This window comes from Myotis daubentonii, chromosome 3, assembly GCF_963259705.1.
Source record: "Myotis daubentonii chromosome 3, mMyoDau2.1, whole genome shotgun sequence".
Classification (NCBI taxonomy): domain Eukaryota; kingdom Metazoa; phylum Chordata; class Mammalia; order Chiroptera; family Vespertilionidae; genus Myotis; species Myotis daubentonii.
Window position 1 is genome coordinate 115,322,861 of NC_081842.1, and position 25,501 is coordinate 115,348,361.

A 25,501-nucleotide genomic window follows, 5' to 3' on the forward strand; every position below is an offset into this window, starting at 1 on the left:
AAAAAAAACATGCAGAATGCACATGAGAGGGAAGCATTACAATTTCAACAAAACCCCCTGAACAGGTCAGGCTGTAAGGCACAATTGTTCTTTTCCCCAGAACTACCACCAGTAGCAACCTTCCTGTATCCTCATACACAGACCTATAACCACCCCTCTTAAAAACACAAGACTACACTTTCCTAAGTTTTATTAAGCACGCTAGATGAGACCCAATTTCCATCAAGCTGGAAGGCATTTAAAATTCAGCTTTAACCCATCAATTACTGTCGCTGAACCCAAATCTTCCTCCACCTCTCATTAACCCATGAACCCTCCAGAGTCTCTGCAGCACGCCCTGTGCTGGCATGGACCTTTAGCCTGGCTTGGATGGAGGGTTCAGGCCCTTGTCATCTGCAGCAGCTTCCAGGTCCAGGAGAGGGCACCTGTCAACAAAGCTGACAGCAAGCAGTGAGGGCTGGGCTGCTCCCTCTATTCTGGCCCAAGGGGTGGCCTTGGGCTCTGCTCTGCACGTGGGGCAGGGCAGGACCCGTGCCTGGGTGCTGAGTGGGGCGGGAGCAACTGCGGGCACATGCTCTCACCCAGGTCGACAGTGAGTGTGCAGTGCTCTGAAAGTTCTCAGGACATTTGCCAAACTCCAAGCATTTTTAAACCAGACTGCAGGAGGAAGATCTGGTAAATTCTAAAAGCTCAAACAGTAAGCAAAGAGGGTGTGTACGTTTCTTTCTAGCTCCAAGGCATGTTCTCAGGACTGACTGTGCTTCTCAGGATCTGGTTAAGGTGAAACCATAGGAGACAATCTGGACGTCTCTGTTGAGCTGCATGCTGGGCCGCCACATCCTGGGCCATGGACCTCGGCATGCTAGGCTTTCGACTGCTACATGCTGCTATTAATAGAAGAGATTTGAAGAGTTCTCTGATACAAACTATGCTGTTAGAATTGACCTTTAAATTTTAAAATTCAAATCAAAGCATTGTTAAGTCTTTCCTATCAGAATAGCCCAGGTTATATATTGTTTCTTTCCAGAAAAATTACTAGTCCACTGGTGAACATGCCCATTTTCAGAGTCTCTGGGACAGGGAGGCAGCATCTTTTGGGGGCTTTGTTTTGTTGTTAGGATCCCGGGTGATTGGTTCTGAAGTGCAGAAACCACTTCCCCAGTCACTGAGGTCCAGGGCCAGCAGCTTTTGTGTTTTCTATTTTTGGTTCAGCTTCTCTGGGTTGTGGAGGTCAGTTAGCTTCTGCCTGAGCAGGGCCAACACAACTATTCTGAGTTGAGCTTAACTCTGAGCTTAGAAAGCCTTGGGCGTGGCTGTTCTTAAACATCCCACAAATACATATTAAGTGCCTACACTGTGCCAGGCACTCCAATGGGTGCTTTGGATAGAGCAGTGAGCAAAGGCCTAACAGACTGTATATTTCAGTAGGGAAAAAGAATAAGTAAATATATATTACACCATGTATTATACAATGTCAGATAGTGAAATATGAAGAAAATAAAGCTGTTATTCTAGAAAAGGTGGGTGGCAGAATTTTCTGAGAGGTGGTGATGTTGAGCAGAGAACTAAATGAAGGGAGAATGTCAGGGCAGAAAGCATTTGAGGCAGAGGGAGTCAGAGAGAAACAGTGCAAGAGTCCAGGGACAGCTGTGACCCCACCAGTGAATCAGGAAAATGCCGGAGTCCATTCATTGTCTTCACTAGCTGAGTTTAGACAGAGACCCCCCAAAAAAGTTAGTAACCTTTGAAGTTCTAGTAAAGGTCAGAACTGTGAACCACCCAGTTAATTTAAGTAATAGATCCTTGTTGATTATTGTTGATTAGATATTCCTGGAGATCTGTTGATGAGCAAATCAGATACTCTGCCTATTCCTGGAAATTGTCTGCTGATGTGTGTCATTAAAACCTCCTTACCCTAAGGGCTACTCCAGATGAATAAAAGCTTGGTGAGACCTGAGCACAGGGAGGAAGTCTTTCCGGACTTGCCCGCCTGGTCCCCCGGTATTGCAAAATTATCTCGTGTCTCTTTCTTTCATTTGTTGTGCGGCTCTTCTTTCAGATACCGAACCCTACTCCACGCGGGTCGTGGAAGGAATCACTCAGCAGGAAAAGGCACCCCTTCTGGGCAGATAGCCCATGCCTGGGCTGATTATGGGCTGCTAGTCAGAACTCCCTGCCCACTGAGCCAGGCCATTGTTCAGGTGACAGCCTGCTCACAGCCATGCAGTGTCTTTCCTAGAGGCACATGCTTGGGACTTAGAGGAAGGCTGGTATAGTTGGGGAAAAAAGAGGATAGAATGAGGGAGAGTGATAACTAGCAACCTCCATCTTAAAAGATTAGTGATCCTATCTAATAAAGAGGAAATATGCAAATTAACCGTTACTCTTTGACAAAGATGGCAGTGCCCATTGTGGTCAGGCGGATGCTGGCACCGCCGCCTGGGCAACAAGGTCGATGGTTTGCCCTCTGTATCTGCCTCCCAGGGGCACCTGCACCAGCAGTTCCTACACACGGTTCCAACCACTGAGGAGCTGTCTGACCCCAAGGCCGCCGTCTCTGCTGAGAACCAGGAGACCACTGCCCTGAGGCCCAGGTGAGAGCATGGCTCTGCCTCCTGCTTTTCACACCCACCAGGACACAGGAGCAGAGCCAGGCCTTCATGGTCTCTCTGTAAGCAGCCTCCTGGGGCAGGTGATCAGGCTGGAGGTCAGGCCTCAGGCTCCGCGCCTTCAGGCGGGTGGTGAAGAGGCAGCTCAGCTCCTCCTCCTCTCCCCAATCCCCTCCCTTTCTAACCATGAGCCTCACTGGGAAATTAACTTTCTTTGTTAAACAAGGGTATTCTGGACAACAATTGTCTGACCTCTGCGAACCCAGCCGAAGAACATGTCTGGGGCTGGGGTGGCCCCACCGCCCTCCCGCCCAGGGCCAGGCAGTGACTGTGCACAAGCACACACCTTTCTTCCTGCGGAAGATGGATGGCTGCTCAGAGAACTCTGTGGAACAGCAGGGATCCGCTGAGCAGTTCCCGGGCATCCGGCGACGAGTCCACCTGCGAAGAGGTTACTGGAGAAGGGTGTCTCTCTGCCGCAGGCACTCCCGGCCAACCACTCTGACACCCCCAACGGCGAGGTTTCCCACGGAAACCACAACGCAGGATGAGACCTGCATTTCTTCACCACTGAGCTCTCTGAGAAACTAAGAAAGAGGCTTCCAAAGCTGTGACTGTGAGCGCTTCACGCAAACCCACACGACCGCCTCCCCAGCCAGCACTCAGCGCCTGCTATCACCCAGGGGTCTTCCATGTTCCGTTCACCCAAACCTATGACAGCTCTCCTCCATTGCTGTGAGCTTAGGGGACCGTGACAGAAGAAGGCATCATGACTGCTCTGGGGACACAACAGTGGGGTGACTCAGGGTGCAGAGAACTGGCCACATTCCAATGTCCGGATCTGGTTACTGTATGGGATCAAGGTTCTGACTCTCCAGGCTGTGCCTTCCCCGTAAGCTACGCACAGCCCCGACGGGCACTGCACTGCTGGGCAGCATGGAGCAGGTGCATGAAACACCCAGCCCAGGAATGAGCCAGTCTCAGGCAACTGGTCATGAACTGGCCACTGCAGGGATGGCTCTGCTGGCCGTTCCCACACTCAATTGCCTGCCGAGGTCCTGACCCTATGGTTTGGTTCAGTCCTCTTCATCCCCAGCCCCCTCTAGAGACCTGAACTTGTATATATATAATCATCTGAAGAAAGAATGATACAAAAATTTCCAAATTTGGCAAAATATACTAAAAAATATAAACCCACAGGACATAAAGAAAGCTGTATCAAGACACTTAAAAATCACATTGCTCAACACCAATGATGAAAAGAAAAATCTTTTAAGTAGTCAAAAGAAAAGAGACACACTATACACAGGAAGAAACATAAGGATTACAAAAGATTTCTCATCAGAAACAGTGTAAGGGAGAGATAGTAGAGCAACATCATTAAAGTACTCACAAGGGGGGAAAATCCTCTCAATTTGTAATTCTAAACTGAGTGAAAATATTTTAAAAAATAGTTAAAATATATTTTTCATATATAAAAGATTGAATTTTTTTATCACCAGCAGATTTGTAGTGTAAAAAATGTTAAAAGAAGTCCTGCAAGCAGAAATAAAATTTTGCCAGATAGAAATAACAATCTATGCCAAGAAATGGAAAACACAAAGACAGTAAATGCATAGGAAAAAATATAATAGAAGTTCCTTATTATTTAAATATATTGAAAGATAATTAACTATTTAAACAAATAATAATGTAATATCAGTTTTATAACATCTGTGAAAGTAAAATACATGACACCAATAGCACAAAGTTTGCCTGGGAAAAATGAAATTTTGTTACAGTGAAGTTTCTACACAAGATGTGAAGTGGTATAATATCCACTTGAAGACAAACCATGACAAGTTAAAATCCTATATAATAAAGAGCTAATATGCAAATAATCATCATGCCCTCATGCCATTATGCCATAACGGCTCAGACACTCAACACTGGGGAGAGAGGAATGGGGACCAGACAGGCTGCGGCCAGGAGAGGGACAAGGCGCCCACCCCAGGGTCCTGGGTGCCAGCAGCTGGGGCTGCAGCCCAGAAGAGGGACAAGCCGCACCTGTGCCTCTGGCCCAGGAGAGGGACAAGCCGCCCACCCCACAGTCCTGGGTGCCAGCAGCTGGAGCTGCAGCCCAGGAGAGGGACAAGCCACACACCCTGTCACCTGGGTGCCTGCGGCTGCAACCTGGGCAAAACCACCCGCCCACGGTCCCCTGCAGCTGCGGCTGGCCTGGGTGAAGCCAGCCTGGGTCCTGGGTACCTGTGGCTGGCCAGAGGGAGGGAAGGCTGGGGCCCTGGGTGTGAGTGAGGCAGAGGCAGTTAGGGGCAACCAGGCCTGGTAGGGGAGCAGTTAGGGGTGATCAGGCAGGCAGAGGTGGTTAGGGATGATCAGGCAGGCAGAGGTGGTTAGGGGAGATCAGACAGGCAGGCAGAGGCAGTTAGGGGTGATCAGGCAGGCAGGCAGAGGCAGTTAGGGGTGATCAGACAGGCAGGCATGTGAGCGGTTAGGAGCCAGCAGTCCCAGATTGTGAGAAGGATGTCCGACTGGCCGTTTAGGCCTGGTTTAGGACCCCCTGCTGGGGGTCCCTGATTGGAGAGGGGGCAGGCTGGGCTGCGTGAATGCCCCCTCCGTGCATGAATATCATGCACCAGGCCACTAGTCCTGTCTAATAAAAGAGAAACATGGTAATTGGCGTACGAACGCTACCCTTCCCATTGGCTAATCAGGGCAATATGCAAATTAACTGCCAGCCGAGATGGCGGCCGGCAGCCAGGCAGCTTGAAACTAACATGAGGCTTGCTTGCTTCAGTGACGGAGGACTCCAGCGTTCCCCGCCTGCCGCTACAGGCCTCTGAGCTGCAACTCTAAGCAACTATGTAACAAATATAGAAGCTAAAAAAAACCCCAGAAACCTGCTTTAGTCCCGGGCTTCAGCCAGAAGAATCGCAACATTGTAAGCAAAGGCCAGAAACCTACTTTCAGCAGCGGAGGCCTAAGAGCTGGAGCCAAGCCTCAAAGCTAAAGCTGGCCCAGAATAAAAAAGAAAAAAGAAAAGAAAAAAAGGAGCGGTTGGGAGCTTCAGTCACCCCTAGCCTGAAAACAGCCCTCAGCCCCTCACCCAGACTGGCCAGGCACCCCAGTGGGGACCCCCACCCTGAAGGGTGTGTGACCAGCTGCAAACAGCCATCATCCCCTCACCCAGGCTGTCCAGGCACCCCAGTGGGGACCCCCACCCTGATCCAGGACACCCTTCAGGGCAAACCAGCCGGCTCCCACCCATGCACCAGGCCTCTAACCTATATAGTAAAAGGGTAATATGCCTCCCAGCACCGGGATCAGCGGAGCCGTGAGGCCTCCTGGCACCAGGATCAGTGTGACAGGGGGCAACACCCAAACCCCCTGATCGCCCTGTGGCTGTGTGTGTGACAGGGGGCGGGGCCACAACCTCCCTATCCAACCTGCTCTGTTCGTGACAGGGGAAGGTGCCCCAACCCCCTGATCAGCCCTGCTCTGTGCCTGATAGGGGGGAGCTCCCCAACCCCCTGATTGCCCTGCGGCTCTGTGTGTGACAGGGTGCGGCGCCCCAACCCCCTGATGGGCCCTGCTCTGTGTGTGACAGGGTAGAGCCATAACCTCCCCATAGTCCCTGCCCTGAGTGTGAGATTGGCGGCGCCCCAACCCCTGATCAGCCCTGCTCTGTGGGTGATAGAGGGCGGTGCCCCAACCCCCTGATGGGCCATGCTCTATGCCTGACAGGGGGCAGCGCCCCAACCCCCTGATCGGCTCTGTTCTGTGCATGACAGGGTACAGAGCCCCAACCCTCCTGATGGGCCCTGCTCTGTGAGTGACAGGGGGCAGTGCCCCAACCCCCTGATTGGCCCTGCTCTGTGCATGACAGGGGGTGGCGCCGCAACCTCCCCATCGACCCTGCCTTGAGTGTGACAGGGGACGGTGCCCCAACCCCCCAATCGGCCCTACCCTGAGCATGACTGAGGGTGGCATCACAACCTCCCGATTGCCCTGCTGTGTGCATGACAGGGGGCGACACCCCAACTCCCCAATCAGCCCTGCTCTGAGCCTGACCAGGGGCTGCACCTAGGGATTGTGCCTGCCCTCTGCCACCCGGGAGCAGGCCTAAGCCAGCAGGGCATTATCTCCCGAGGCGTCCCAGACTGCGAGAGGGCACAGGCCAGGCTGAGGGACCCCCCCTCCCCCCCGAGTGCACAAATTTTTGTGCACCGGGCCTCTAGTTTATAATAAAAACCCTTTTCTTATGTGCTGTAGGAGCTTTAGGAGCAGCCCCTTCTCAGGGCTCCCCTCCATTCCCCATTGGGTCAATGATTTTCTACCATCAACCATGAGGCTGAGGTAAAATTTAAGAACATCAGTCCTAATGACAATACCACTTTAATTTTGAAACTTAAGGCTGGCTATTTCCATGCCTATCTCACACAGAAATTCTCTTCTTCCTCTCTTTCTTATTCTGTTCTTAATAATATTTGTACCACACTTATCTTTCCTGAGACAAGATATTCTGTACAGAAAAGTCAAAAGAGCCCTGGCCGGTTTGGCTCAGTGGATAGAGCGTCAGCCTGTGGACTCAAGGGTCCCAGGTTCGATTCCGGTCAAGGGCATGTACCTTGGTTGTGGGCACATCCCCAGTGGGGAGTGTGCAGGAGGCAGCTGATTGATGTTTCTCTCTCATCGATGTTTCTAACTCTCTATCCCTCTCCCTTACTCTCTGTAAAAAAATCAATAAAATATATTTAAAAAAAGAAAAGAAAAGTCAAAAGAACCTTGGCATAAGTATAAAATCACTAATATTTTTTAAATTAAAAAAAAAGTGAAATAGACTTTCCTTACCCCTTTTCCACCTTTAATGCCTTTCTTTATGACTTATTTTCTGCTTTATTTCTGGATTGTTTAAAATGTTTTCTAAATCTATTGCTTTGACAAGCTCACATCTGAGTACTCAATATTATTTTTAAAAGATAATTTGAAAAAACAAAGTTGTGCTGTATGGTGTTGACATCTCTAGACCTAGGTTAGTTAGCCTGTCTCCCCTAAGTGGTTATTATAAAGGAGTTGATGACAGTAGAGAGAAGATATGTACATTGCTGAAGGACCTGTTAGAAATGTTATTTGAGGATTTTTGATGCAGTCTGGAGCTGGGCATATGAGATAGAAATGTAGCCCGAAGAGCTGCTTCATTTCCATTCCCCTCTACTCCCCACACTGAGCCAACTGAACCAGGTTAATACAATCAGGGAGCCTCCAAGATACAGCCATGGCCAGTCACCCAGTTTAACATGGAAAACAAAGTTAAGTTCCATCCTCCGGCATTCAAATCTATTTGTCAATCAAAAGTCAGTGAGCATAAGCATTGTTATGGGGAAAGAGAAATCAGAGAAAGTAAGACACAAGCCAAGGGATAGATAAATAATCCAGGACTGATAGTTCTCTGAGATAAACAAGCATGATTGACTGGTTATGCTTAGTTTTACGTGGCTTGCTTGCCAGATGATGATTAACACTCACCCCAGCTCTGCCCTCCCTGGGTGGGGAGTCAGAGATGGGGTGAAGGTGTCTAACACATTACTTAAAAAGAAAAACACTGAAAGTTTAATGTTGTTTGAAGTAGCATTGGAATGTTCCTTGTTTCAATATGGCTATATTAAATAAGTAATCTCAAAGTGCTTATATTCTATCACTGTGTAGAGGGGATAAATGGTGATGGAAAATAAATAAATAAATGCAGTCAAAATAAAATAAAATAACACTGTGGACCCATTACCCCTAAAATTGAAAATGGGATGTTTTGGGGTTGAGGTAAAAAAGGTGATGGGAGTAAGAAGCACAAATTGGTAGTTACAGATTAGTCACAGGATATAAAGTACAACATAGGGAATTATAGTCAACAATATTATAATAACTATGTATGAGGCCAGGTGGGTACTAGATTTATCGGGGTGAGCATTTAGTAAGTTATATAATGTCTAACCACTGGTTGTACACCTGAAACTAATATGATATTGTGTAACTGATTGAAAAGTAAAATATTATTTTTAAAGAAAGTTTCTATCCCTCAGTGTTGTCATAAGGTGATTTTTTTAAGTCAATGTATATAATATACCCTTCAATTAGCTTAGTGATTGGCACCTAGATAATTATGCTGATAAATATTTTCAACAGATACTGTAGCTCAAAGGAAAATTATTATATTGGAATATAAATGTACAGACACATGAAAAGATGCTCAACATCAGTAATCATCAGGGACACGCAAATCAAAAGCACAGTGAGTTGTCACCTCACACTGTCAGCATGGCTATCATCAAAGAGACAAGAAACAAGTGTTGGCAAGGATGTAGAGAAAAGAATGTGCAGAAAAGGAAACACTTTTCCACTGATGGTGGGAATGTAAATTGGTGCAGCCACTATGGAAAACAATATGGAAGTTTCTCAAGAAAATAAAAATAGCCCAGCCAGCATGACTCAGTTGTTGAGCTGTTGACTATGAACCAGGAGATCACAGTTCGATTCCCAGTCAGGGCCTAGGTTGTAGGCTCAATTCCCAGGGGGAAAGGTGGGGGAAAAGGGCGCACAGGAGGCAGCTGATCAATGATTTCCTCATCATTGATGTTTCTATCTCTCTCTCCCTCTCCCTTTCTCTCTGAAATAATTAAAAATATATTTAAAAAAAGAAATTAAAAAATAGAATTACCATATGATCCAGCAATACCACTTTGTAGTATTCAACTGAAAAATAATGAAAACACTAATTCAAAAAGATATATGCACACCCATGCTCACTAAAGCATTATTTACAATAGCCAACATATGGGAACAACCGAAGTGTTTCTCAATAAATGAATGGATAAAGATGTGGTACATATATACAATGGAATATTACTCAACCATAAAAAAGAACGAAATGTTGCCATTTGTGACAACATGGATGGACCTTGAGGGAATTATGCTAAATGAAATAAGTCAGACAGAGAAAGACAAATACCACATGATATCAATTATATGTGGAGTTTAAAACAGACACAACCAAGCTCATAGATACAGAGGACAGACTGGTGGTTGCCAGAAGCAGGGAGTAGGGGGTAGCCGAATTGGTGAAGGAGGTCAAAAAGTATAAACTTCCAATAATAAATAAGTCATAGGAATGTAATTATAGCATGGTGACTACAGTTAACAATATTGTATTGAATATTAAAAAATTTACTGGGGAGTTAAATAAATAAAAGTTAAATAAGTGGAAACTACCTAAAAGTTCCTACCAAAATCAAGCAATAGCCAATGACAATCTCCTCCCCAAAGGGTAACTCTGGATTAGGATTAATATAGCATGTAAATATGAGGCCTTTGTCGTAAGACAATATAAGCTCCACTCAGGAAACAGGAAGGGCAGAATTGAGAGAAATGACTCCAGAATGGAGACTGCCATCCTCGCTCAGAAAAGCTGTGGGAGAGGCTGAAGGCAGGGGCAGGTCTGGTCAGAGCTTAGGGACTGTTGGCTGACAGATGATGACCCCAAAACACCCTTTACAGCAACCTGAGGGGCAGGAAAGGGGAATCCCATCTTGGATCCATGAGAGGGGATGGAAGCAGATTGGACAAACAAGATGATGGACTGTAGGGAGAAGTCAACGAATTTTTGATCACACACCTTTTATCTGCCAGGGTTTTGACGCCCCTCCCCTCCTATGCTCCAATATATTATTTTAAGTTATCTCCATATACTTCATATTGAGTGTGTTATAAAACCTTCACAGAATATAGAATTTAAAAAGATATCTATTGGAACAGAATTTGTTACATTTTATTCTTCACCTTAATCAGTCTTTGTGTGCACCTCGCTTTGGAAAGAACAAATGAACTGTTGGGAGGGAGGGGAGTATGGAGTTGTTACTCCCTGCATAGAATCTCAAAAGGCAAAAACATCCGAACAAGTTTTCCTTAGCTATTCTTCAAAAGAGAACCCTGTAACACTTCAGTAAACAGGCAGCAATATTGCCCACCACTCTCTTTCTAGCTTCCAGCCCTCTACCTGGCTTTTGGATTGCACTTTTCCTCAAAAGTTGCCATGGTTACACCTGATGCCACTGCCAGGAGGTTTTCTACAGTTAGGAAACTCAGACCCTAAAATCTGGTAGTAATCATATCTGATCTGAAACAGTTTGGATGATAACATTATTCAGGTGGTGGCTGTTTTCAATTTGGGGAAAAGGAAAGCACTTTGTTTAGACTATCTTTTGAGAAGAGGGACTGAACCTTATAGAGCTCTCTTTGTATAGAGTTGTGGGTGCAATAGAGCACTAAGTTTTGTTTGTTTGTTTGGTTTTGGCTATAAATGAGACTAGAAAAAATTATTTCCTCCTGAAACAGGTGTATTAACTGTAAATGTTATATAGCATATTTTTAATGCAGGTTTTACATATAGCTCATTGTTCCTATTAGAGAACATCAAATTTGCTGTGGAATTTTTATATATACCTCATGTTATTACTTTAGAGAGAAACACAAGTAAACTTATCGTTGGTCTGTAAGAACATCACCAAAGCAAACTATATGGGCAAAAGTATTTGTCCTGTTTGCTCTAGTTCCTATACATGACTGTATTTTGCAGGCAGGGCCCCTCAGTTCCCAAATGTACAGGACCTCCTCAGAACTGCCCAAACCACATTTAGGGTCTTGGTTTAACAAGCCTTCAACTGGGAGAAACTAGCTGGTTTCTGCCTCTAAATGCTGGCACTAGCTTTTCAATGGCACCTGGCTATTCTTCTCTGCCAAGAACTTGGTAGTCAGCCCTAGTTAGCTCAGAGATGCTTTATCTCCCAGCGCACCTTTAGGGAATGGCAGCAAGCCTGCTGCTTCTATCTGTTTAGCCAAGCCCAGGGGAGGTGAGCATGGTTCTCACTGACAAGAGGCAGTTAGTTTACTGGAGTTACAACAAACTACAAAACCCAGCCTGAGGGTTTGGAGAACACATTTTTAAATATCGAAAAACTTAAAAATTAATTCTATCGATTGGTAGCAATTAAGGAAGTCATATTGCTGGAGCTTTTAAAAATAAAGTTAGACCTTAGCCGGTTAGGCTTAGTGCATATAGCGTTGGCTCACAGACTGAAAGGTCCTGAGTTTGATTCCTTGGTTGCAGACTAGGTCCTGAGGAGAATATGAGAGGCAACTAATTGATGTTTCTCTGTCTCTCCCCATCCCTTCCACTCTCTCCAAAAATCAATGAAAAATCCGCAGGTGATGATTAAAAATTAAATAAATAAATAAATAAATAAATAAATAACAAAGCTAGATCAGTTTTTCTGTTTCCTCAGTTCATTTTTACTTGGATTTGTCAAGGTATAGCAAGGACAGCTGTCTGGGTTGACACCAGAGAGCTTTCATGAACCCTACTTCATGGCATTGGCTGAGTTGTGCCTCATGTGAGGTAGGAGATGGTTGAGAAAAGAGAAAAGCAGAAATCTAGTGTCTTTCTGAAAAACTTATAAGAAGGTAACAACAGATTTTTTGACTTTGTAATATACTGAGTGTTTTAAAGAACACCATATTATAGCAGTCTCAGCACTCTTAGTTATAAAGATAAATGTTATTTTATCTAACTAGAGTTTTACACATTAATTTACTGTTAATTCCATTATTTTACTTTAAGTGAACTTTCTATTATATTTTACCCAATTATGTAAGTGAGCTGATTATGTAATTAACAGATTGGCAAATATGAGAACTATTACAGGATCAACATTTTTTTACAGGTAACTACTCAGGTTGTTAGTGGAGTAACAAAGAGAATATGAAAAAAAATGTTCTGGTCTGCTCTATTCAGGTTTATCATTCCTAGGCCTGATTTATAAATGCCTGAATCTTAATCCCTTTTACAAATTAGCCTGGTCTTTAGTCCAGATTTGAAATGAAATTAGGTTTTGCTTTAAAACAACAAAGCTATAGAAGTGGGAAAATAGAAAATACTAAAAAAAAAAATACTAGCTAAGTAACTGCAGCAATATATCATTAATTAAAAATCCATCAATCAGGAATTTATGATAGCTCATAAAAGCATAAGATGTAATGTACCTTTGGTCTAATTGTGTAAGAGTGTGCTAAGTGGAAAACATTTTTTCAGAGAGAAGGCTGAAACTTCTAACAAGACTGCTTCTATTTTAGTAATTTTAGATATTTACAATACTGAATGATTTCTTAATTATAAATGATTCTTTCCCACAACTTAAGTCCTCCTGCAGCCATACTAAGTAAATCTTCCTTAACCTACTTATAAGATTTTCTGTCATGATGAAGATAGCCTTTCATTTATAAAATGAAAGCCTTTTCCTAAATCCAACTGCCCTTCCAGTTTTCTTTGAGCAAAGCAGCTTATTGAATGTTCTGGTTTAAGTACATGGGATCTAGAAACAGCTTGCCTAGGTTCAAATCCCACTTCTACCAATTGGACATGTTATATATGGTTGTGGTGCCTCCATTTCCTTATCTGTAAAAAATGGGGGGAAATAATATATAAAAGATTTAAAAGCTGTGAAGTATTCAGAACAGTGTCTGATCCCTTATAGTTAGCCCTTGTTGCTATGACACTATATTGCAGGTAGACTCAGTCATACCCCAGGACGTCACTAAGATAAACTGTAGTGAAATGGTGAACATTTTAGAGCAGGCAGGTTTTTTAACCCCCTTTTACAAGGCCAAAGGCATCATTTCACATGCAGTGCATCACAACCATTTTTCGATTCTTCAGTTTTCCTTTATTTTGGCCTCCAGCCACCCAAGCCCGCCAGGTTCTTCTGGTCAATTATGCATAAGCTTTTTCCAAGCTACCGCTTCCCAGTCTCTACGAATTGTCTCCGTCTCTTTTCAGTTCATGCTAGAATTCATCTGTCCTTGAAGTCCTCCCTCAACTAGCCTTCCACTATGATAAGCCTTAGACTCTGGCACAGCTCTGCCAGTGAAGCCCTTGTTAATAAATTCCGCAGATCATTAGTCTTTCTGATTAGCCTGGTCTTGAGTTCTCGGACTTTGGGCTCCAAACAAGATTCCCAGTTAAAGACACAAGAACACGAGGATGGGTGAGCTGCGGGCCCCGAGGATTGGTGAGAAAGACGAGAGACCAGCTACGGGTTTGAATAAGACAAGGACTAGGGAGAAGGAAGGTTAATGACGCACCCGAATAAGTCCGCTATACGAAAGGAGATAAACTAAGAATCCGTGCGGTGCAGACAGCGAGAGCCGTGCGCGCTCCCGCGCGCACACACAAGGTAAAAGAGGGGTAGTCCCAGGTTTCTGACAGTGACATGGCCCTGATCCGGACACGGTCTCCAAGCTCTTCCCGATTTCCAGAGCGTCCCTGTCCCTGCTACCTCGGGACTGTTAGCGCATCTCCCCGACCCGCCATGCTGCGGCGCGGCTGGTGCTATCCCTTCCCCCACTCCACCCCGCCCCCGCCCCCGCCCCCGCAGCCGCAGCTCTCCGCCCCCAGCGAACGCGGCTCCCCAGTGTCCTCTCGATCGCTGGCGTGGCTGTCGGGTTTGGAACCCCAGCGCCGACCCTCGCCCTCGACATCCGAAGCTGAGTCGCTGGCGCAGCCTTTGCCCCCGCATCAATCATTAACGGGCCAGCTCGCCTGCTGCAGCCCAAGGAGGGGGGATGGTACGGAACTTGAGACAGGGGACAACTCTATCCCCGGAGGCAGCCGCGAAACACTAGCCTGGGAGGCCCCCGCCCTCCCTCGGTGCGCCGGTCCCTCCCTCCCTCCCTCCAGCGTCGCAGCTCCCACATCCCCGCCTCCCGCGCTGGGGACGGCGGCGGCTGCGCCCGCACCACGCGATGCCCAGTCACCGGGGCAGCGCCGCCGCCGCCGCCGCCGCCACCGCCGCAGTCCGCCGCGCCGCTGCTGGGCAGCGTAGGCGGCCGGGAGCCGATAGCAGGGAGCCTGGTAAAGGGGACACCAAGCCACGCGCGCTCCTGCCAGTCGCTGACTGCTTACAAACTGATTATTTTTATTTACTTGCTTATTTTTAGGAACGTCTGCTTAGAGGCTTAGGTCTTCTCTTGAACCTGCAGCGACGCCCCGGGGCGAGCACAAAGACTCCGACGGCAGCCGGCGGGACTGCGGAGTGCGCGGACGCAGGCGCCAGAGGTCGCCAGTTCGCAAGAGCCCGCGCCAGAGGTCGCTTGCTGGCGTCCTAGCCAAGCCCGGGGCACCATGCTGCGACGCCTGCAGCCCCGGAGCGCGGGCACAAAAGGCCCACGGGCCACGACCGAGGCGGCTTTGGAGGCCGCCTCGCGCCCCCATCCCTCAGCCTCCAGGGACTCTCCGGCCTCCGCCAAGCCGCTGCTGCGCTGGGACGAGGTGCCCGACGACTTCGTGGAGTGCTTCATACTATCAGGCTACCGGCGGCTGCCCTGCACCGTGCAGGAGTGCCTAGCCTCGGTGCTGAAGCCCACCAACGAGACTCTCAACTTCTGGACGCACTTCATCCCCCTTCTGCTGTTCCTAAGCAAGTTCTGCCGCCTGTTCTTTCTGAGCGGCCGGGATGTGCCCTTCCACCACCCCTGGCTGCTGCCGCTGTGGTGCTACGCGTCGGGCGTGCTGCTGACCTTTGCCATGAGCTGCACAGCGCACGTGTTCAGCTGCCTGTCGCTGCGCCTGCGAGCCGCCTTCTTCTACCTGGACTATGCGTCCATCAGCTACTACGGCTTCGGTAGCACGGTGGCCTACTACTACTACCTGCTGCCGGGCCTCAGCTTGTTGGACGCCAGAGTGATGACCCCTTATGTGCAGCAGCGCTTGGGCTGGCATGTGGACTGCACGCGCCTCATCGCCGCCTACCGTGCGCTCGTGCTGCCTGTGGCCTTCGTGCTGGCAGTGGCCTGCACCGTGGCCTGCTGCAAGAGCCGCACAGACTGGTGCTCTTACCCGTTCGCATTGCGCACCTTCGTCTTCGTCATGCCGCTCAGCATGGCCTGCCCCATCATGCTTGAGAGCTGGCTCTTTGATCTGCGAGGCGAGAACCCCACGCTCTTCGTGCACTTCTACCGCCGCTACTTCTGGCTGGTGGTGGCTGCCTTCTTCAATGTGAGCAAGATCCCCGAGCGCATCCAACCTGGCCTCTTTGACATCATAGGCCACAGTCACCAGCTCTTCCACATCTTCACTTTCCTCAGCATCTATGACCAGGTGTACTATGTCGAGGAGGGCCTGCGCCAATTCCTCAAGGCGCCGCCTGCTGCTCCCACCTTTTCGGGCACCGTGGGCTACATGCTGCTGCTGGTCGTCTGTTTGGGGCTGGTCATCAAGAAGTTCCTGAACAGCTCCGAATTCAGCAGTAAAAAGTGAGCCTCTGCCTTGCAGGAGGCTGCTGGTTTGCACCTGTTTGTACTTTTCTGTTTTTACTGTTGTTGGTTTGTTTTCCAGTTTTGTTGTTTCCTTCTTTGCTCAAGGAGGGTGCTGCAGAGCCACAGGGGAAAAGTCCAATATGACGGGGGTGGGGTGGGGGGTGGGGATCCAATGCACTTGGGGCTTTGGATGAGGGAAGTGGGTCAAGCAGGAGGGGGAGGGCCACTGGTTTTTGCCCATGGACAAAATTCAGGTGGTGTCTGTGACATCCAGGGAGTTTTTGAAGGCAGCGAATAAAATCCCAAATAAAACCCAAAACAGTTATATTTTCCAGTCGTCTTCTGTGCCAGCGGTAATAATACGTAGCCCGTGTGAGGTCAGGTATGCATTTAAGAGGGTAAGTAGACAAAATCCCTGGATACTTCCATTTCAGTCTCAGGAGGGCTTGGATTTGTCAAAAGAATGGAGCTTTGTAGGAAACGGGCACAAAGACACTAGCCCAGGGCTTAACATACCAGAAAATGCATGGAATGTGAACAACACAAGTTAATTATTTCAAAATGTTTCTCAGATGTTATTTAAATAGTAATATATACAATAATTTTCATAAGCCTGTTATATGCACTGAATTTTGTGATGTAGTTATGAATTTTGCAGCCCTTCTTCATTGCATACACTTGAACTGGACATCAGGGCAAGCTGCTTGAGAGTTCTCAACTACTTTCTTAAACAGTGTTTTTCTGAAGGCCTGTGTGCCATGATTCAAATGTGAATTATTCTACCATAGGAACTCTGGTTAGACTACTGGTGAGGAGCTCAGTGGTCTGTGTAGATCCCAGATGCCCATTTACTGGAATGTATTCCACAAAACCTACCCTATTTTTGGTTTGTTTTGCTTTTAATCTGATTCTTTCCTTCTCTACTTATTTAAATTACCACTAGAATAAATGTGCCTTTGAAGAAATGCCCAAATGACTGGTCCTCAAATATAGGGGAGAGCAGTTGGAGTAAACTTTGCTTACTGTACTGCAAATCAGGGTTTAACATTCCACCCAGGAGGGAAGGAAGAGGAAGTTGGTTTCAAGTTTTTGGTAGCACCAGAAGTAGCTTACCAGGACATGCACAGCATCTGGCTTTTCTACTAAGAGAAGGGGCCAACACACTAATGTGGCTATAGTTCCTAGTGCAGCCGATGGGGAAGTTGAGAGGACACTGTTCTAGTCTGATGCCATCTATCGTTGCTAAAATATAATACTCAGGAATAAATGAAGCAGTTATAGTGTGACAGGCAGGAGCATATTGCTTAAATTGTAACTGAAATTTTTGAATTAAATAGGATTACCTTTGCCTAGTTAAATACTGAAGTCTCATTTGGATGCAGAATATGGTAATGAATGCCAGTCATCCTAAATCATGAAGAAATGAGTGAACACGCTCCTGAGATCCTTTCTAAAAACCACATTGGCCAGTGTTATTTAAGACATTTTTTATAAAAGCTAACCTGTACTTGAGATGGCATCCCTAGATTACCACTAAGGTAGTTTATTTAAATACCTATCACACTTCTGAGAAATCCTTTTGGTTAGGAGCCAAATAAGTCATTGAATGGAAAGTGTTGACCTCATGGTATAATTTAGATCAGGCACATAAAGTAGATGAACATTCACCTCAGCACTGGTAGGCTGATGCCCCTAAATATATTGCTGGTTTTGTTTGTGCTTTTGATCACTACTATATTTATAAACTGAGGAGGCTGGCACAGTTCCCTGGAGGAACCAGTATGCTGGCATGTTACTTTTCACATAGAAGTTAACTTTATATATGTTATATTTAATTTAGAGCTTCTTAATGGGGATTGTGTTTCATCTTTGCAGGTTTGCTAAGGAGATGTCTGTTAAGGTACAGAGGCTGAAAATTTGTGTCCACTACAGATGTCATTCCTCACCTGTAACTTAATTCAGTATATGCATTCAGGGGCAGGATATTTCCACCTGCAAAGTTATTTTCATGTCATTATTTTTTTATTATTTATTTTATTTTTTAAAAATAAATTTTATTGATTTTTTACAGAGAGGAAGGGAGAGGGATAGAGAGTTAGAAACATCGATGAGAGAGAAACATCGATCAGCTGCCTCCTGCACACCTCCCACTGGGGATGTGCCCGCAACCAAGGTACATGCCCTTGACCGGAATCGAACCCAGGACCCTTGAGTCCGCAGGCCGATGCTCTATCCACCGAGCCAAACCGGTTAGGGCTGCATGTCATTATTGTCTCTTCTAGAGCCTCAAAAGAAGCTAAAGACATAACTTGATGAGTATTTTCTAGCTTCTTTGTAAAATGGGACCTCCATTTTCAGAAGGAACTTTAAAGAGACAGCCTTCTAAAAAGGCTTGAGTTTGAGAACAAAAAATAAATCTGGTATTTGTCATTTAAATTTTTGTTTGTTGTAGATCTGGGTCTGCAAACAGAATTCTCTTCTTGCTCTGTGTTATTGTTCTTAAGAAGAAGCCAGTTAAGGATAAAATTACACCCACATCGTTTTCAAATGATTATGATGCCATTTTCCCTTCAAAAGTTTCCTTCCTCCACTTTCCCTTTCTCATCCTATCTTAGTTTTTATATACCACATATACCATTGATAACAGGAAATTCTAGTTGAAAACAGAATTTTTGGTTTCACTTCACTTCATATTTGCAAATAGATACCACGAACACTGCACAAGTTCAGGGATGTTTGTAAAACTATATATGTTATTTGCTAAATTATATCAGATTTCTGTCAAGGTAAATGATGAAATTTTAGAATCAACAAATATTTACTAAGTCTCCAAATTTGCATGGGACTATTCAGGTATATTACATATTTCAGGGGTCATATGGCCATCAGAATAAAATAGCTTTAAAAATATTTTTCACACTCTCCATTTTGCCACCTCCTTTAAAATTCAGTTTTACTTTATTGTGTTCAGCTGTTTGAAATGCAGGACAAATGATAAATAAGAGTGCACTTCTTTATCTCTGTAAAATCTATTTTGAAAGCATAGAATTTTTAAGTATATTATATAATGCATTTTACTTTTACATGTTTGTCATAATCTAGATGACATCTCAAGCAGCAGCATCATAGAGTCATGCCTGGGAAATGAGGATGTTTGACTTCAATGCCTATCACCCTGTAGGGTTGGTCTCTGGGGCTGACAGGCTGATTCATTTGACTAAAGGGGGTCCCTTCCTTCCCTGCCCTTGCAGCTGTACCCCCAGCTGAAGAAGATGGCCTTCCCTGAGAGAGGAAGTGAGTTCTTTGGTCATGTCATGACTGGCTTGTAAAAATAAATGTGCTCTTTTCCACTGGCTAGCCACTTTCTATAAATAGCCCAAGAAGAAAGTATGGGGCTTTAAAGCTGGTCAGAGTGGCCTTCATATGTCTCCATTCATAAATCCTGCCTGCAAGTGTTTGCAGTCAAAAACTGTTTAGCCTAAGTCATTATGCTACTTCAGGGCAATCATTTCTAAGAAGGCAAAATTTAGGGATGGGGTGATTTTTATTTATTTTTTTCTGATTTGGTGCTTAATCTGAGGGCTAACAGCAATTAAAAACAGGTATTTTTATCTTCAAATTTCTTCACAACTTTAGTTAACCCATACAAAGCTATAGGAGAAGAGTTATGATAGGAGTTATCTTCATTTCAAGGTTATACTGTTGGTTCATGGTGACAGAATTGTTTTCAAACTGGCATTAGAATGTGGGGATGGTTTTGTGCTTGTTATGAGTGTTTGCTTGTTTGTCTGGCCAAGCACAAACATAATTGGAGAATGAATATATATATATGTACATATACATACATATATGTATATATATATATGTGTATGTATGTATGTATATTAGAGTGAAGTAAGATATGGCTATCCTTGAATTTAGATAATAAAATCTTATACAAAATGTTATCAACTACTTAATTTTTATCCTCTTGGATTATTCACCTGTTGAAGTCTGCCACAGCTGATTTCTCTCTGTCAGTGTCTTTGAGTTGACTTTTATCCATTTGTACATGATCTTTGAGCATACACTGCATGATAGACATTGGTGAGGATCCCTCACATTAATACAGCTGTTAACCTTTTGTCTGTGGGTGGAACAAAACTAGAAAGGCCATGAGGCCAGGGCCAAACCCTGATCTTTGCATAAGCAGATGTCCCAAGCCACTAAGTTTGATCTTTTTCTCCTTTCTATTAGCATAAGAACAATGCTTAGAATCTTATTTTAATTAACATGCTACTTACCCACAATCAAGTTCTTTCTTTTTGATTCTGTCTGCTCCTAGGCCTTTGTGAATTTTATGGTTAAAAATAACTAGAAAATTTAATGTAAATCCAGGTGAAGGGAGAATATATATATATATTTAAATTTATCATCACTACTAGTTAACAAAGACTGATAATGATCACATTTGGAAGGTTTATAGTAGTCATAACATTATGAAGTAAGGTTCATCCAAAGTGCCTAAATTGTGATGTAATTAAGTGTCTGAATTTCATACATAAGTTTAAAAATATGCAAGCTTAAATGCTTACAGCTCCAAAGATTAATGTTCTTTAGCCTTTTCCCTCCCTTTAGGTCTTTGCGGTATAATCTATGAAACATGTCTTAGAAAAAAATATCTGGAGGAAATTATAAAGAACAGGTATCAGATATAAAAATGATAGGAAGAAGGCATGAGAAAGGGAGAATAAGAAAGATTAGACTTCACCCAAATGGAATAGCAAGTTCAACTATGGACAATTTCACCTGAGTTTTAAATTTTGTCCCTAGAAAAGCATGTGAATTCCCCTGCTGTTAGCACTCAAATATGCAGGCAAGAAATTGTTTTTGGCAGCCCAAACCTATAGCTTTGACCTGAGCACTAGTGCCCAGGTATATTTTGATTGGTACACTTGCCCCTGGCTTAATGACCTTATTTTTTTTCTATAAAATTAGGGCATAAGGGAAAAAAGGGGATAGCACCAGCTAATTGTAAATTACCTTTTGAATCATTTTCTTGAAAGGTTGCCAATATTCTGTCATATATTGTTTAACAAAAAGCGAATGAGCCTGGCTAAGGTGGAAAAGGAAGCATTCATTGGCTGAAGCTGAGAATTACTGTATTCCTTTGTGAAAGGCAGCATGCCTTCCTATTGAAGATTTTATTTCTTCAGTGTTATGAATAACTATTTTTAAAATATGAAAATGGGGGGGTCAGTTCTTTTGAGTCACTTTTCCAAAAAGTTAATATAAAATTTTGTTGTTAAAAAAGGACAAAATGTATTGTATTTCTGGTTTGCAGACTTCTAACTAGTTTGTAGGCTTTTTTGTTTTAGAAAAGGTTAATAAGAATCTGTGAGCAAGTTGCAGAATTAGAATGTGTATTTATAGGTCAGGGGCCAAGAATGCTCATTTGGCTATTAATTGTGACAGGATGTGACTTTTGAAAGCTTTGAACACATACCTATACAACAGAATGCCCACTTATTTTCTATATAACTCAATGGAAAAACAGCCTTTTTTGAGCTTTTGAAATTTTTCTCCCAATAGATTGTGCTTCTAAATGTAATGCATGAACTTTAACATGTTTTGTTCTTGAACCATTTCTGGAAACTATTCCGAACATGATATTTCTTAAGGAAAATTTCTTGAATGTGTAAAAGTTGCAGGCCACCTTTCTCATGCCTTCCAACTCATGCCTAAAATATGCAATAAACACTCCAGTAAGAGTGGAGGGGTCTTCAGTTAGTTATTTAACCATGCTATGGAGAGGGCCCTGCCCCTCATGGCTCACCACAACATTGAAAACTGACACCATGTAAATAAATCTTTGCTTCTAGATGAAAAGAGTATGGGGACACATTAATTTCATTTTTTCTTTTAGTTTCATCTCTAGTTAGGAAGCATGATCTGTTTTTCATATGCTGGATGCAAAAAAATAAAAAGAAAAAAATTAGAGAAGTATTCTAATTTTATATTTTAAAAGTTTATAATAGTAATGAGTTTGTAAAAAACAGGCCTTAGTGCATAGATGAGAATGGTGCCCTTTGGAAAGTCTCATCTGTGTGCTGGGAGTTTAATCACCTGGAGCTCTTACCTTAATGATAAAGACCTAGTAGGTCTTTAAAATGTAAATAATGTATATAGTTTAATTACAAATTAAAAAACATTTTTTTAAAAGAGAAGAAAACTGTCAGATATGTTATAAGTGTGTAACAAGGCTAAATTTAAAAATATTTTAAAAATTCTTGACAGAAACGTCATTAAATTCATTTTCCCAGCAATGCTTAGCAGAAGGTCTACTTTTCCTCCAGGCTGGTTTTCTGCTCCGGAGGCTTTGAGAAAAATTATTCTAAGCAGCTAAGTATCAAGGCAATAAAAGGATGAGGCACAGATCACTTTGATGAGTTTACAACTATTGTGAATAACATAACCAGAAAAATGCACAACCCCGCACACCCTGCTCCTTATTTCTTAGAGTGAAAAGGAGAATAAAGCCCCATGCCATCACCACACAGATCAGGGCAGGAGAAGGGTTCCTTGGCTACTCTTCTCTCTGCAGAAAGCATCCAGTTGCTCTGAACTCTTCATTTCATCCTTCCCCAGACCATGCCACCACCTTGAGGCCTTCGCTTTCCACAAACTCAGCCTTGAAGACAAAAGGTTTCTAAAAGGATTCCATTTTGGCCTTTTCAAACCAGCTCAGAGGCAGACAGAAGATTTAACAGTGACCAAATATCCTTGTGTCAGGTTAATTTTTTACTTTTATTTTTTAATTCATTTAATGTTGATAATGGAGGGAAAAGAGAATAAAGGATAATGCAGGAATAAAGGAAGAAAGAAACATTTTTTCCACTGCTTGCTAGATTAATTCTTAGGCTACCCTGACTCCAGCCATCATACACATCCTAAACAGCTGTATTTAGTGAGCTAGAGGGACTTTCTCAGGATGTGTGAATTTCCACACAGGGACTGCGATGTGGTTTCAAAGTATTAGTATATTCTGCCAAGCATTGCTTGTTCATAACTCTACATTACCTGCTAAGTTAAGAAAAAGAATCCATAAATTTGGTCAGTTCTGTGCATGTAGCTGAACAAAATTTTGATTCATTTCTGTTCTGTAGTTGGCTATGGTTTTGGTTGTGTGAGACATTTGTCCCCTACGGTCTTGAATATAAAATTCTGTACAACTATTAATTTTTTTGCTGAAAAACATATGTATGAAATAAGAATAAATTATTTGTACACATAGTGTTTAGGACTGCATTTGTATGCCTCTGTGTATGTTCAGAAGACATCCTTCAGCAAATTATTCCTAAATTAATAGTAAGTACATATACCACTAATAAACATGATAAGGATAAACACTATCCTTTTTATAAAAATCAGCTAGCAGAAGTGAAGAATGTAAGTTTGTCCTGAAGAAGCACCCTTAGTATATTATTTTCTACTTTTTAGTTAAATAAAATAGAAAATTCATGACTTACTTTGAAACCATATCTTCTAAGAAAATACTTATAATGAAGATCTTCCTTAGATCTCCCTATTTTTACTTTTCTTCTTCTTCTTTTTTTTTTTTTTTTTTTTTTTTTTTTTAGAGACTGGAAAAGAGGGGGGGAGATTTATAGAGAGAAGTATCAATGTGAGAGAAAGACTTTGATTGGTTGCCTTCCACATGTATCTGGACCAGGGCTGAAGATCGATCCCTCAACCAAGGTATATGCCCCTGACCAGAATTGAACCCAGACACTTCAGTCCGTAGGCTGATGCTCTTTCCACTGAGCCAAACCAGCCAGGGCTATTTTTCTATTTTTTTTTTTTACGGGCGCATGTGGTCCATGGACTTCTGTATGATATAGTCTGTCCCAGAACCCTGGCGATGTATGTGAATTTGCAGTATCTCTGTCTCAAATAAGCCTAGCGAGAGAGAGCTAATTTTAGTTCTTAAACTCTGGTGATTGCTAAATTTTTAAATCATGTTGACTCTTGTTCCAGGAAGGATATTTTGGTTATTAGGAACAGAAAAATCTCCTCTCAATTGAGTATAAAAAGGTTTGTAGGAAGACTGCGGAAGATGACAGCATGCAGAGCTGTCTCAGGAAGGACAGCAGCTGGAGATGCCAGCTGGGAACACCTTCCGCTGTTTGCTAGCCCTGTGATAGCTGTCCCCAGTTCAAATTCCTGGGAGAGAGTATCTGATTGGCCTATCTTAGGTGACATAGACTCTTCAGGTGTCAGGTTATGAGCACCTGTGCTTTACACATGGAGGGAAGAGATTAATTTCCCAAAGGAAGGGAGGATGGGCAGAGAACAACCACAGCTGTCTGCTTCATTATTCAGCCACTTGGCTGTCTGGTACGCAGGCACACTCTGTAATCCTAGCTCCTGAGAGGCTGAAGGTTGGGCCAGTAGGTGCTATGCAAAGTACTTGTCCAAGCCAACTTTCTTACAATGTGGGGTTCCTGCCCAAGCTCTGGAGCACCTGGTTACAGAAGGAGTGAGGGAAAAGTGCCAGCCGCCCAAAGTAACCACAATAGTAACTACAGTCCGGTGCCTGACTGGCTAGCTCACACCCTCCTTTCCATATCTATTTTCCTTAATATAATACAACTATTACTTACATAATCTAAGTGTTCTTGCCCTCTTCCAAAAGTCAACCCCAAATCCTGACTTAGAACTGCAGGAAGCTCCCAGCACACAGACTCTTCACGTGATGCGAATTCCTCTCATTCACGCCACGCTGTGGCTAGATGAGACATTCAGCCACCCCCTCCCTCAACTCACTGTACAGTGGCAGAGAACTGGATTGCTGAGAGGCAAACTCCCACTCAGAGCAGCATACCACTTTTAATAGCACCCTTTGTGTCACTGATACATGGCAGCCACCACATCCTGTGGTCCAGGAGGACAAGCCCTCCATGAACTGGTGGTGAGATGAGCTCCTTAGGCTCTGTGTGCTGGGAGAACCATTGTCTACCTTGCTCCATTCCAACTCCCATTTTGGCCACTCCGTATCTCTTGGGCCTGTGTCAGCCACCTGCCTGTTTGCCTTAAGATCCATTTCCCAATCATTTCCCTCATCTGCCCTGTAGGAGCTAGTTTTAGGCTTCCTTACCCTCTAGGTTTTGTTAGTTCCTGCCACGGGAAGGAATGAGGAAGATTAAATGAAAGGAGGAGGGCAGAACACTGGGATCACCCCCTCCCCCCCCCATACTCCTCACTCTTCCTGTAATGTTCTATTATTTTTTCTGAGATCCTCAGCCCTGGCTGATGCTGTTAGTCTAAGTGTAACCCTGAGGTAAGCCAGGATAAGAATAAAGCCAGCTCATGGAATGGGGCCAAATGAATAAATCACAAAGGGAGCCTTAATCAATCTGTGCTTGAAGCTTACTCATTTTTGGACTTTTCCCTATGCAGGGTGGTAAATTCCCTTTATTTTACAATACAGTTTAAGTTGTATATATTCTTTTTTATTGGAAGCATCTTAACTGACCCATACGGTTTGTAACCTT

General features: G+C 44.0%; 1 protein-coding gene across 13 annotated transcripts in view; it reads left to right on the forward strand.

Annotated features, from left to right (window-relative positions):
• Positions 1-23,240, forward strand: part of PAQR9 (progestin and adipoQ receptor family member 9) — a 52,515-nt gene extending 29,275 nt beyond the window's left edge. For 8 of the 13 annotated variants that reach the window (XM_059688237.1, XM_059688246.1, XM_059688241.1 and 5 more), the window contains exons 3-4: positions 14,652-15,965; positions 22,596-23,240. In XM_059688237.1, the coding sequence (XP_059544220.1) occupies positions 14,836-15,965; positions 22,596-22,809 (1,344 nt within the window). In that variant the 5' untranslated portion in view covers positions 14,652-14,835 and the 3' untranslated portion in view covers positions 22,810-23,240. The other 5 variants (XM_059688250.1, XM_059688245.1, XM_059688247.1 and 2 more) reach the window with 5 other exon arrangements.
• The last annotated feature ends 2,261 nt before the right edge of the window (positions 23,241-25,501 follow it).